Source organism: Chenopodium album, chromosome 1 (assembly GCF_948465745.1).
Source record: "Chenopodium album chromosome 1, dcCheAlbu1.1, whole genome shotgun sequence".
NCBI lineage: Eukaryota > Viridiplantae > Streptophyta > Magnoliopsida > Caryophyllales > Amaranthaceae > Chenopodium > Chenopodium album.
In genome coordinates, this window is record NC_137834.1 from 91,122,422 (window position 1) to 91,137,348 (window position 14,927).

At 35.0% G+C, this 14,927-nt stretch overlaps 1 protein-coding gene and 1 long non-coding RNA gene across 2 annotated transcripts; one reads left to right on the plus strand and one right to left on the minus strand.

Annotated features, from left to right (window-relative positions):
- Positions 1-894: 894 nt before the first annotated feature.
- On the minus strand, positions 895-4,303 carry LOC145626918 (uncharacterized). The gene is made up of 5 exons (XR_014111181.1): positions 4,099-4,303; positions 3,152-3,468; positions 3,001-3,081; positions 1,771-1,841; positions 895-1,306 (listed from the first exon to the last, which is right to left on the minus strand). It is a non-coding gene; the product is annotated as an uncharacterized LOC145626918 (long non-coding RNA).
- A 6,793-nt stretch (positions 4,304-11,096) lies between these two features.
- LOC145626925 (transcription factor HHO5-like) lies at positions 11,097-13,739 on the plus strand. Its single transcript, XM_081679374.1, has 5 exons — positions 11,097-11,508; positions 11,630-11,721; positions 11,814-12,123; positions 12,546-12,622; positions 13,168-13,739. Exons 1-5 carry the CDS (start codon positions 11,310-11,312, stop codon positions 13,390-13,392), a joined length of 903 nt encoding a protein of 300 aa, XP_081535500.1. The 5' UTR covers positions 11,097-11,309; the 3' UTR covers positions 13,393-13,739.
- Positions 13,740-14,927: the final 1,188 nt, after the last annotated feature.

Genomic DNA, 14,927 nt, shown 5'->3' on the forward strand with positions numbered 1-14,927 from the left:
ATTTTGCTTACGAAATTCTACCGCAAATATCCATGAGCTGAATTTCATTGATCTTAAGAACCAATATCACTCGATTTTGCTTATGTATCACTGTCTTCCACTTCCTAAATTCCTATTACTCTTGTTAGACCTAGAACCGATGCTAGCTTCTTGAAAATCAATACTCCCTCCCATCCCATAATTCTCGGACCTATTTGATCCGCTAGATTTTCAATAATAAAGAACAACGTCTTGCAATAAATATTCAGAATAATCACCTTGCAACAAACCCAGTTTCTATTACACTATCAAAAATTAACATCAATAATTATCATCAATAAGCTATCAAAAAGTTCAGATCAAACATTAAATCAAAGTTTCCAAAAAAAAAAGAAAATGGATGAGAGAAATAGGAGAGAAAGTTAGATGATGAGATCTGAATTAGCTGCTGGTGACCAGCCCACCTCCCCCACCCCGAGCCTACCTACTCGCTAACCCCCAAATCCTTGACCCTACTCTTCTCCACGATCCCACTACTCCTTAAATAATTTTTGTTCTTTTGTCTCTCCTTCCCCAAACACCACCACTGCTCCACCCCTCTCTCCATCACCACCACTACTACACCACTTTAGTCCCATCCCACCACCAGAACTGTCCCATCCCACCACCAGAACTGCCCCATCCCCTTCCCGACTACCGCTGCGGCGCTGCCAACCTCCCCCCCACCTAACAGGCCAAAACTCCCACACAACCCACCAACCAGTCTCGATTCCACCCCCACCCTTCTACATTCCCAATTCCACCAATTCCCAACCACCGCAGCCAATCCTCACCACCAAAAACTCCCACACACCCCACCAACGAGCCAGAATCCCCCACCTCACCCAACCACAACTCTCTTCTCCCTCACAAACAGCAGCCACCAGCAACCCCCACATCACCAATTCTTCAATTGCGCACCAAATCACAGCCAACGCCACCAATTACCGCCAATCCGCCACCCGCAATCATCAATTTGCCTCCGGTTTCAACATTTTCTCCTTCCGCGTTGATTTTATTGAGATTCGGGATTGATGATGATGGTGAGCATGACCTACCGTTGGTTTTGTATCTTCGGTATAAATATTAAATAAATTTACCTCAGTATAAATATTAAATAAATTTACCTCAGTATAAATATTAAATAAATTTACCTTAAAAAATGAATTTGTATCTTCTCAAGATCATCTCAAAGTTCTTCATTTCCAGTGAGCTTCTCTCATATTCAACCTTTACAATCCCCTGACCTACAGATGTTGGATCTGACTGAAAATTACTTAACCTTCCTCTGTAAAAGCAATAAGATGTTCTGTGAATATCAAAGTAAAATCAAACCAACAGGCCTAACTTCTACCACAGCATTATTCATGAGAAGAGGACCATAATTTAAAATTTTTTTTTTTTAACTTCTGTTTATAACTTGTGTTTCTTAATTACACTCAAACTTGTTTATAACTTGTGTTTCTTAATTACACTCAAACTTGTTATACAAGTTCCAAATTCAAGAAACACTCCAAATCCAAAACCCCAAATTTATACAGTTCATGACTTTCCTAAATCTTGCTATCTATGCCTCTAATGTATACCAAATTAACCAAAACCCTAAAGCACTTGTTTACCATCTACTCATACGGACTCGAAAATTGTCTATCATGAGGTATAAAATTTCATGCTTTATGGGGCAAACAAATTTCAGCTAATAACCCTTGAAAGCTAAAACATATCAGAGATTAGAAAAATTTAGAAATTTACCCATAAGATAAACACGAAGACGACTGCTAAGCTCCATAAAAAGCTCAAACATCGGACCTAAATCACCGACACTGCCATGATGATAAAGCAAATTAAATGAGGCTTTAGAGTTTACATACACAGCTACAACTCGTTCCCCCTTTGAATTTTGAGCTTTAAAACATCAACGCCAGGAATTGACAAAAATTTCTCGCCGCCAGAATTCTCATCAGAGATCACCGTGTTTGACGTTAAAGCTGACAGAAAAAAAATGCAAATTTAGCAGCAATTGATGAATTCCCTCCCCTACCCCCGTTCTTTTTCTCTCTCATCAAATATTCCTGTTTCAAAAACCTTTCCCCCAAACATCTCTTCTTTTCTGAAAACCCAAAAAATTTCCAGCTTAAAATCGATAATCCGGAGAAATTCAAACTCAAAATTGACAACCTTGATAAAATTAAGCTATAATAAGACTCTGAGACCACCAAGACAAAATCCAAGTAAAAATCGGCAACCTAGAAAAATCTAAGCAAAAAATTCGATGACCGAATTACACAGACCAAAACTGAACTCAAAATCGATCACCCAATAAAAAAAATGAGCTGAAACTTGAATACCTAAACAAAAATTTAAGGTCATAAATTATAATCAACAATCTAAAAAAATTAAAGTTCGTATAAAGATGACCCTTTAAAGCTAAATCAAACCATGTAAAAGTAGGGGTGGAAGCTAAAAATAACATAAATTCCAATATTTTGAGGTACCCTAATATAATATTGAATTTAACAATAACCACAACACTAAAATAAAAATCACAAATTATAGATCGTAAATAACTACTTTGTATATCAGTTATGTTGTCAGCAAATGAAGAAATTCTCAATTCAAGGTAAAGCTAATTCAGTTACCAATCAGGCAATCAATATATAAAGATGACTAATCATTTACTTAAATCTATACTCACCTCAACATAGAGAACCCCAAATTTGAATTAAACAGAATCTTCAATATGGCTAAGAAAATAGATCTATGACATTAAAATCACAATAGCAAGATTACCCATAAACTAATTTAGGAAATTATGAATAACATATCACAGTAATTGATTTCAATAGGAGTAGTATTTTTTTCGATCCCAATAATCTCTTTTTTAAGCCATGAAAAATAACCCAGTTCATCCCACACATATAACCCAACGAATCTCACATTATAAACCAAATTATAGGGAAAAAAAAAGCAAAAAAATTGTACCTTAATTGAGTGAACTGAAGGCTACGATTCTCCATAAGCTTTTCCAATCCACCCCTCTGATTTCAACACTGTTAATCTGACCTAACATCAGAGTAAAAAGAATCAAATAGCATTATTTTATGCAGAAAGATACAAGGATATAATTTTCTACCTTTAATTAAATGCATAAGGATCATCTCCATCAGCAAGCATATGGATTCAGAATTTCAGAGACCCTTCGGAAAATATTTCACCGATATTGATAGGCTGAGAGTAACCCACTGCCCTAACTCTCTGCATTGTGAGACTATGTCATCAATTATTTTGTCCTCTAATTTATTGGTGACTTACAAAAGCAGCAACCAATCATATTAAAAAAACAGTCCAAACCATGAGTAGAAAAAGCAATCAACAATGTAGGAAAATTTAAGCAAGATAAAAGAACTCATCTCTAATTATTCCGATAAAACTCAGCATATATGGCACAGCCTACAAAAACAGAACAAGTGCAAATGATAGCTTTCATTACAGGATAAAATCTAATCAGATTAAATTATCAGTGGTAATCAAAGCATGTATGCCATCATTTGTGTTTCTACTTATACAATCCAGAAATGTCTACTTAGCTTCTATGTTAAGTGATGGGTTACCCGAAAGGGGAAAACCCCACATGGTGAGATCCGAGATTTTTTTTTTTAATGCTTCTAAATTCTATCAATATGGTATTAAAATGCGGATTGCAATTTTTTGAACTAAGCAACAACAGATATATTTCCTTCAAAATTCTTAGGTTCATAGTTAACACACATTTACACATAGATTACCTATATTATAGAACGGTGACACTATGATGCGATACATTTATGGAAGATATACAGCTCGCTCATAGCTAATTCTCTCCCTACTTAACAGCCATATCAAAAACTGTATGACCAACACATCAACAACTCTTTCTAAATAATCCTATCAGCAACTAAAACCCCCTTTTTGAGCCAGGCCAAAAACATTATGACGAACACATTAACAACACTTTATAAAATTATCATTTAATTTACAGCATGAAACATGAACGCTCCTTAAATGTAATTAAATTAAATAAAAGGGGGAGAAAACGATTACTTGAGAAAATCGTCATTGTATCGATCTTCGCCATCTTCCTCATCAACTTCATCCCTAATGACCTGGGGATCGACGATAGCTTCCTCAGGTCGAACAAATGAAGCAGATTTCTCCAATTTGGCATAAAAATATCGAACTCCACATGTAGATCCTTCAGCTCCTTTACAACCCAAAAAAATCAAAGAGAAACATCAGCTCATATAAATGTAAGCTAACAACATATAAAATCCAAAAAAAAGAAATACCCATTTTTTTTATCTTGCTTCTTCGTTGTTGTTGCTCGGCGGAATTATAGATTGATAATATAATCTCTTTAAATTAAATCTTCAATTGAAAGTTCTAATTACAAATTAAACCCAATCCCCAAATTCATTGATTTTCTGAAATTTGGTTTGGTATTGAAGAATTTGAGGGGGATTAAGATGAAGGTGATGAAGGTGAAATCATGGAATGGTGAAATAGAGGAGAGAGACAAGTAAAGATTGAGTGTTGACCGATGACTGTTGTGGAAATTTGGAAATGGAAATGAAGTCAAAGAGATGAATGGCTATGAGGGAATTCGGGAGAGGTAGAGGAAAAGAAATTGGACCAAAGGACACAGACAACAAGGGCATTTTTGTTAAAGAATAAACAATAGAGGGGTATTTTCGGAAGCACACTATAGATTTCAAATAGTAACATAACTTCTGGTTTTTAAAAGGGTAGAGAATTGTTGTAAATATTTAAAGTAAAATTATTAATTGGCTGAGTTGGTTTGCATTGTAATTGGTAATCAATACATCTCCTTGTGTTGGAGGTCATGCCTATGACTAACTTTTTTTTTTTTTTGGATTTAAATTTTTGGCTACTTAATTTGTATGGCATGTCCTATACTAAAAGTCCTGGACCGCCTTTAAAGTGATACAAAAATCGATTTAATAGTCACATGAAAAATAATATAATAAGTACTCCCTTTGTCTCAATCTGATTATCACATCGAGGATTGTAAAGAGTTTTAGGTGATAAGTTGTTGGATGTCTTTAATTATATTTTAATCGAAAAGAATATATAATGATTGAGAAATAGTGGAGGATTTTGTAATCAAATGAGAATGAGATTAGCCCCATTTTTATTTTTATTTTTTATTTTTTTTTGTTGGAAAAAAGAGGTATTATTAACGTGTCCATGTCATAAATTCTTGATGATTAATATTACAATTAAATTAGAATGGACGTAAATATTAAATGGTACTCGCAGTGCAATTAAATTTTACAATGGGAATACGAATTCGGACTTACTCATAGGTCAGCCTTTGTTATGATGAGCTTGTAAAAGTACCAAATGGTGCAAGTACTATTCTTCTTGCTATCTTGCATAAAACTCAACAGTACTCAACTACGAGTAGCTCTTAAAATGAGCTCTTATACCTAATTTAGCATGTGCTTCATGTCTTAATTAAGATAAATACCGTATCGAATACTGTATAATATAATAAACTTTAACAAATTTGTTCATTTTTTAAGAGTATAACGACACAATATGATGATTTTTTAGTATTTTTATTTTTGGATTGCAGGGTAGATCCAAATTTAGAGTAATATACATCTAAAATTTACAAATTTGCATGAATCAACATTGATGAATTTATAACTCAAATGGTTAGAGTTACTCTCCCGGTTCCAAAAAATATTGGAATGGCCATTTAAATATTAAAAATCACCTCTTTACGTACACACCACTTTATAAAACAATATTTGTTGGATAAGAGATAATGATATCGTTACGTATAAGAGAAAAAATGTGCTCAAATTAATTGACAATGACTAAAAAGTTGTGCAACTTGAAAGTTAATTTACCCAAATAAAGGCATAGGGTATATTACTTGTTTGAGTTGGTTGTACAATTTAAGAATGTTTTAAGCTAATTTGGGTAAGAATGTAGAAAAACAATTGATATTATTGGAGACAATTCAAATTTTGACTAATAGATTATTTTTTTGTGGTAACAATTAGAGCTGTCAATTCGGGTAAACGGGTTGGGTTTGGGTTGGGTTAGAGTGGGTCGGGTAAATTCGGATTAATTCCATAACCTATGTGGGCCGGGTTTGGGTTAGGTCATGCTTGAGTCAGGTCACATCGGGTCATACTTCTTATCGGGTTTGGGTCGGGTTTAGGTCAGGTTAATAACAGGTCGGGTTACATTCGGGTCGGGTGAACAATAGGTCGGGTTTAATTCGGGTTTTCACGTGTTAAAACGGGTTAGGATAATTCTCGTACGAGTCGGGTTCAGTTAAAGTCAATACTTTGCGGGTTAGAATTTAGGTCAGGTCAATAACAAGTCGTGTTAATTTCGAGTCGAGTTAGTAACAGATCGGGTTGAATTTTTGGGTCGGGTAAGTAATAGGTCTAGTAAAACTTGGGTCGGGTCAATAACAAGTCGAGTTGAATTTGGGTCAGGTCAATAATAAGTCGGGTTGATTTCGGGTCGGGTTAGGAACGGGTCAGGTTGAATTCAGGTCAGGTTATTAACAAGTCGGGTTAAATTCGGGTTTTGACGGGTTAAAACGGGTTTGGATCAATTTCGGTTCAAGTCGGGTTTGGTGCAAGTTAATTATATTGGTCGTTGTAAACCGGTTAATTGGCCGTTTAAAAGAAAATTGGATGCTTCCACACACCCAATTGGACTCCTTGAGAGTATTATGGACCATGGTAAACATTTTGGCAATTTTTATTTTCGAGCGAAAAAAAAGTCAAAAAATTCCAAAATTGAAGGCTAATATCCACGCTTTTTGAGAAATTTTGGAGGTTTTGGGGCCCGGTGTCGAAAAGTCTTGAAATTCTATGGGATACATCTCGGGGTCAAATAATGTCCTTTGGAACCATATATGATCATTATTTGTCGTCAGAAATGTTCGTGATAGGCTTAAATTAATGAAATCGGTGCAAGTTGTAAATCGGTAAATTGGTCGTTTAAAGGCAAATTGGATGGTTCCACCCACCCAATTTAACTCTCGGTCTCTCGGAGGGTATTAGGGACCATGGTAAAAATTTCGACAATTTTTATTTTTGGGCGAAAAAAATTAAAAAAATTCCAAAATTGAAGGCTTATATCCACGTTTTTTAAGAAATTTTGGAGGTTTTGGGACACAGTGTCTAAAATCCATGTGATTTTAGGGAATACATCTCGAGGTCATATAATTCCGTTTGGAACCATATATGATCATTATATGTTGTCATAAATGTTCGTGGTAGGCTTGAGTTAATAAAATCGATGCAAGTTGTAAACCGGTAAATTGGTCGTTTAAAGGCAAATTGGATGGTTCCACCCATCCAATTGGCCTCTCGGAGGATATTAGGGACCATGCTAAATATTTCGGCAATTTTTTATTTCCTGGCGAAAAAAAATTCAAAAAATTCCAAAGTTAAAGGCTTAAGCAAGATTATGCTTGTTGAGAAATTTTGGAGATTTCGAGGCCAGGTGTCGAAAAGCCTTGAAATTTTAGAATTACATCTCGGAGTCATATAATGTCGTTTGGAACCATATATGATCATTATATGTTGTCATAAATGTTCGTGGTAAGCTTGAGTTAATGAAATCGGTGCAAGTTGTAAACCGGTAAATAGGCCGTTCAAAAGGCAAATTGGATGGTTACACCCACCCAATTGAACTCCCGGAGGGTATTAGAGACCATTTTAAACATTTCGGCAAATTTTATTTCCGAGCGAAAAAAAGTTAAAAAATTCAAAAATTGAAGTCTAATATCCACGCTTTTTGAGAAATTTTGGATATTTCTGGGCCTAGTGTCGAAAAGTATTGAAATTTTAAGGAATACATTTCGGGGTCATATAATGTCGTTTGGAACCATATATGATCATTATTTGAACTCTCAAAATTATTTTTTGTCATAAATGTTCGCTGTAGGCTTGAGTTAATGAAATCGATGCAAGTTGTAAACCGGTAAAAGTCAGCTGTTTAAAGGCAAATTGGATGGTTGCACCCAGCCAGGTGGACTCCCGGAGGGTATTAGGAACCATTGTAAACATTACGACAATTTTTATTTCCGGGCGAAAAAAATTCAAAAAATCCAAAATTGAAGTCTAATATCCACGCATTTTGCGAATTTTTGAAGGTTTTGAGGCCCGGTGTCGAAAAGTCTTGAAATTTTAGGGGATACATATCGGGGTCATTTAATGATATTTGGAACCACATGTGATCATTATATGTTGTCATAAATGTTCGTGGTATGCTTGAGTTAATGAAATTAGTGCAAGTTGTAAATTGGTCGTTTAAAGGCAAATTAGCCGGTTCCTTGACAGGGTAAAGTCGTATCCCCTAATCAAAAGTAAATACCTAAGTCCTCTAACTAAAGTAGATAGGGAATTAAGGTCGAACTCCATAGGGAAACAAGTCTTTTTACTCCTAATTGATTATTATAATCTAAATTATCTAAGTAACCAATATTTTTGGGAATAAATTCTATACTACGAAGAATAAATTTAAGGAGAAAAACAATAATAAGAAGGCCCAGGGTCACAGGTTCACCAATAATTAATATTCCGGGATAAAACATAATAATTAATAATTAACATTGCACAAATAACATGATTAACAGGCTCTCGCAATTTATTAATCAACATAGATCTAACAGGCTCTCGCAATTTACTAGATCTAAGTTCTTATTAAAAATAGCCTTTAATATTAAATTAACATCTGCTCGATTCATCAATTCAATATTGCTAAACATTCACAATCAAATTACATCTACTCGATTCATAATCTAATTGCAAAGAATTAAAACAATTCAATAAGAAATTATCATGCAATACCAATAATCAATAATAACAAATTATCCCTTCATATTAATTATGGATCCCCATAAACCCTAGAATGAAACTACTCACACATAATAGAAAATAAACTAAACAAAGTAATTAAACAAGACATGAGAAAATGAATGAAATAAACAACTAAGATTAAGAGAAGAGAAATCGTTACCAAAATAAATTTGGAATTAAGAGTAGATTAAGAACAAAGGTTTAAGAGAAAAAAATCTACGAAAACAATTAAGAGAGTAAAAGAGAGAGAGAGAGAGAGAGAGAGAGAGAGAGAGAATCAGAGATTAAAATCGTATTACGGAGGAGTATTTATACTCCGTACAAATCCTAAACTAAAACAAATTAAAACGACACTAATCGTCTCCTAATAAATACACGCGCCCGATCGGGCGCGCCTTTTTGTTCTTCAAGTGAAATCTTGCGCCCGGCCGGGCGTGTCACCGGGCGCCGACCTTAGCTTCTCCCGCCCGGCCGGGCGCGCCTCCGTGCGCCAGCCTCTTTGGCCGGGCGGCTCTCTTGGGCCACTATTTGGACTACGATTGACTCCAATTCTTCGGGCCAATCTGGGTTTCCTCTTCCGGTCTTTAATACTCGATCCAAATGCCCCGGTATCACCTATACCGAGCCCTTAATCACCGGTTCGATGGCTCTAACCGGCCATGGGCTATAAAATCTGGTCGTGTTTCTCCAGTGCTCGTGATTGCTCCAAATTATCTCGGGAAAATACTCCAAAAGTGTAATTCCCTGTAAAAGTCAACCAAATCTACGAAAACACTAGAAAACACCAATTAGTAATAAAAGTGGCTCTAAAGAGCCAAAAACACTACTAATTATGACCAAGGAAAGGGGGTAAAATACTATATAAAATAGACACATCATTCCTCCCACCTAATTGAACTCCCGAAGGATATTAAAACGACGCTAATCGTCACCTAATTGAACTCCCGAAGGATATTAGGGACCTTGGTAAACATTTCGGCAATTTTTATTTTTGGGCAAAAAAAGTGAAAAAAATTCCAAAAATGAAGTCTAATATCCACACTTTTTGAGAATTTTTGGAGGTTTCGGGGCCAGGTGTTGAAATGTTTTGAAATTTTAGGGAATACATTTCGAGGTCATATAATGTCATTGGGAACCATATATGATCATTATTTGTTGTCATAAATGTTCGTGGTAGGCTCGAGTTAATGAAATCGGTGCAAGTTGTAAACCGGTAAATGGGTCGTTTAAAGGCAAATTGGATGGTTCCACTCAGCCAATTGGACGGTTCCACTCAGCCAATTGGACTCCCGGAGGATATTAGGGACCATGGTAAACATTTCGGCAATTTTTTATTTTCGGGTGAAAAAAAGTCAAAAAATTCCAAAATTAAAGGCTAATATCCACACTTTTTGAGAAATTTTAAAGGTTTCGGACTAACAATCGGGGGCTTATTCATCTGTTGGATAATTACGATTATTTTTAGCTTAAAATGTAAACATTTCTCGAAACTCCTAATACATACAATATGTCATATTGTCATATATGATACGGAGTAATACGTAGTACTCCCTTTGTTTTTAAATGCTTGCTCCACTTTTCTTTTCCGACCGTTTTTAATTACTTGATCCATTTCTTTATTTAGAAAACTTTTATATTATTTAATTCATTTATTTCACTAGTGGACCTAACATGAATAATATTTTATTAATTTCATATTTTCTCCACTACTTTTGCTTTTTACAATTTTATATTCTTCCACATACTTCACTACCTTCATATTTTATTATTTTCTCGAATTTCTCCTAAAACTCCGTACATGAAGAAATGGAGCAAGTATTTAAAAACGATGGGAGTAATTATTATTGCAATGAATTAAAATCGAGAGTAACTTGATGATGGCAATACACATAGCACAGTATTAGTTTTGGACTTATTAGGTGCCATAAGAAAGTTCTACACAATAAAAATCTATTATATAATTATTGACAAATGGAAAAATAATAAATTTGGTAGGACAAACATGTGAATTACGGATGTACCACTCTAACTATATGCTTATCCATAAAACACACGCCCTTATAATTTTTATTTTGAAAAAAATAAAATCACTTCTGATTCCCCTATATCCTTTCTTTAATTTTACACCCTTGATTTTAAAAAGTGAAAAGACAAACAAAAAGGAATTACTAATAAATAAATAAATAAAATTTCAAGATTCTATTTTACGCGAGGAACCGTTTTCGTTTTCCTTCCAATATTATTCTGTATATATCCCTATAAATAAGTTGTTATTCTTGTATTTTTCTCCTCTCATTTTCTGTCATGCTTATCTTCCAACTGTAAGTGTGAACCTATTTTCTCACTCCTCATAAATTAACATTCAAATTAAAATCTAATCAAATTAACAGACAAATAATGGCATCAAATTTTCCACAATTGAGTTTGAGCTTGCCAAATCCTCCTGAAGTTTTAACCCGATTTTTAGTCGCCGGAATATCGGATTTGGGTGAACTTTCCAAGCTTAATGGTTTTATTATCTGCCTCGAAGATGAGCTCAAGAAGATCCAGGCATTTCACCGTGAACTCCCTCTCTCTTCCATTATCGTAAACGATGGTTCGTTTTCTTTATTTATTTCTTCATGTTCTTTATTATAACTGTTATAATTTTTTGTTATGCGAATAATTTGAACCTATAGTTTATTTTTAATAATTGTTTAATTATGTGTTAATTACAGCAATTAGCAAATTGAAAGAGGTTGTGAAGAAAAATGAGGAAAAACAATTTGAGAAAAAGACATGGATGAGCTCTGCTCAGCTATGGAGTTCGGTAATTTTGTATTTTAAATTTTAAATTTTAAATTTTTTTTAATTTGGAGTTGTTGAGGATAAAAAGGTAATTATAAGCTTTAACCATTACAGACAGCAGAAGGAGGCGGCGACTATGAGCCGCATAAAAATGAAGGGAAAGGGGCAGTTTTGTCTTTCGAAAAAAAAGTTAGGGAAGATGTCACGGGACTCTCGTTGGTACCTCCCGGTCTGAACACTCCTCTTGAAATGGTCGAACCCGGTCCGGCTAAACTTCGAACCGGTGGAATATTTTCCGGTCCGGTTTTTGCTAAACCAGCAATCAAACCGTCGTATCAGACGACTAGAAAACGACGTCGGTGTTGGTCGCCGGAGCTTCATCGGCGATTTGTAGATGCCCTCGAAAGCCTCGGTGGGGCCCAAGGTGAGGTTACGTGCTACTAATTGAATTTTCAATTTTTAGTAATCCTAACAAAAATTAGTTTGGTGATTCAAAAGTACTATAACGACAAGAAGTCAAGAACAACATTAAAGCATTAATCTTAATCCTAATGATACTTTGAATAATTCAAAGTATAAGAGTAATATTTTCATAATTGGCTAATATGGTGTTGTTAGGCATGCTATTTTAATTTGGTAATATGGGTGAAAAAGAGGTTGGTAACGTTTGTTGCAAACCTGGTAAACTTGTAATAGCAGTACTTGCTGATTTGTTATGATACAAAAATTTTATTGTTTATTGTAATGCAAAAAAAATAATAGGACCAATAATTTAAATTTATGATGCATAATTAGTGTTTGATAGAGTATTATATGTTGTTCATGTGTTACATGTTTGGTTTGCAGTGGCTACTCCTAAGCAGATAAAGGAGCTTATGAAAGTGGATGGGCTCACTAATGATGAAGTTAAAAGCCACTTACAGGTGAAATTCTTTTGTACTGTATGTTCTTTTCTCGTGTAATTCATCTTGCATTCATATTGCGTGACTAGTGACATGCAAGAGATGAGGGACGTTCATATTCATACATGTTACTTGGTAATATGATGATCCGTTGTATCGGGTAGATTCTGGTTCGTTGCACCTTGGTTTTGTGGTCGATAACTTATTTTCTGGTGGCTTCTAATCGGGTTTTTGAGTTTGGTAAAATTCTTGCTAGGTTGTTGTTCAACTTGGTACTCCCGTATGTAGTACACTAGCTTGAAACTTACTTGGTTAGTATAGGACAAGGGGCAATGATAGGCGTGAGAAAATGGTTTTTGTAGATGTTCATCATATTTTCTCCAAGAGATCTCAAAATGTTTGCTTCTTTGCTTGTATAATGCAATGGAGGACCGGAACTACTTCTAAGATGTATATGGCAAGCTGATGATATACTCTTGTATGACTGTATGATTAGGAGTTTATAAACGAAGCCTTAATTTATCCTTAGGAGTTTATAAATTTATTGCCTGCTTGCTCATGTGCAGAAATATAGGCTTCATGTCCGAAAGCTTCCAGCTGCTAGCAAAACCAATCAATTGACAACTGACTTAGGAATGGACTATGGAGATCAGCTTGAATTAGGCTGCTTGACAACAGATCTCCAGCATTCAGGTTCTCCAAAAGGCCCACTTCACTTGGGGGAGTCGAGGAAATGCAACTCTTCTAGTTTCGAAGAGGATGAAGAGGAGAAATCTGATGGCCAGAGTTGAAAGGTTTAGCATCATATATAGATCATGAGAGAATTGACATACATTAATGTATAGGTGAGTGCTAATCATACACACCTTTGGAACTGGGGTGGGTATACTTGGTATAATAATAGTATGTATAATGTATTGGAATAGTAGAATGCAGAGGTTTGACATGCATCGAAAACTATTTAATGTAACAAAGGGAGATGCTGGGAACTGCTACGCTCTCCATTTGTCATTTGCCCTCATTCGGGGCTTTAGTGAGGAGGGATGAGGCCCTAACAAATTTTGCAGCGAGATTTAGGAATATCTCTTTTTCCCTATTGTTTGTACTGATGTTGAGTTATAAAATAACATTGTGCCTCCTCTGCCTCTTCCTTACATTTACTTGAGATGCTGATGTGCTTAACTTCACTGTTAGTACAAGCGAAATATGCAATTGCATTTTTGTAATTGATTATTTTTCAGTCACCAAAATTCACTCAGCTTTTGATCTCTGCTGGTATATTACAGCTATTATAGGAAATATCACCCCACTTTTATGATTTCATCCTCAACTCCCTGAGAACAAAGTTAGTTCCGGGGAGATTTCACAGTGCACAATTTCTTTGTTCTCTTTGTTTGATTGACATAATGCAACAACATTTGTAAAGAAAGTATTGAATAGAACATGTTTGGAATCGATTTGTAGCCAAACTGTACTGCATAATGCAGAAGTAGTACAGTTGCCCTTGATAGAGATCTTAAAACAAAGTAGTACGTACGTAATTAGCTTAGAGAGTTGATGTAAAAGTGTAGAGGAACTATTCTATGCAGTGGCGTACGTGGCGTGGCACGAAGGAGGAGACAGTGGATAGTCTATTCAGGAAGCAATAATGTGTGGTAATAATTCAGTTGGAGAAATATGGAAGGTTGAGAATGATCTGAAATTCAATGGGTAATATATTCTTTGAGAGTTTTGGCTATTTTGAAGATATTTGCTGTCTATGATTAATAATTCTACGGGTATAAAAAAAAACAGGACCCATTCATGCATCTTACTGTCTTGTTGTTTTCATGGTGTTAAAGTGAATGACGAAATAGATCTTCAAGAGTTTGTAATTAATGGAACAATCTATTATGATCTGATCTGGACTCTGGAGGAGGATGAATATTTCAGCTTCCTACATACGGTGTACTAGAGGTGGAGTTATGAGTGACTTGCTGACCTATGTGCAATGGAATATTAATATTTTGAACGAGACGAAATCAAATAAAATAATCGAGATAACTATTAGTGGGACGACTTGCATATTTGAGTTTGTGTTTTGAAGACTAGGCTAGAAAATGAGTTTATAAATGAAATTATACTAGACCATATTTTAATTATGAGGAATGAAATTTTTAAAAGACTAGTGGGTTTAGTTGAACACTCACTTGAACTCATATGAAATCTGGAAAAATCTATTTACTACTGTATATATTTTGGAAATCAACTAAAAAAGAATACATCAAGTATAGGTTTAGCATTCTTCTACTAGCCTAGACACCTAGTGGTAGGAACCCTGTTGATA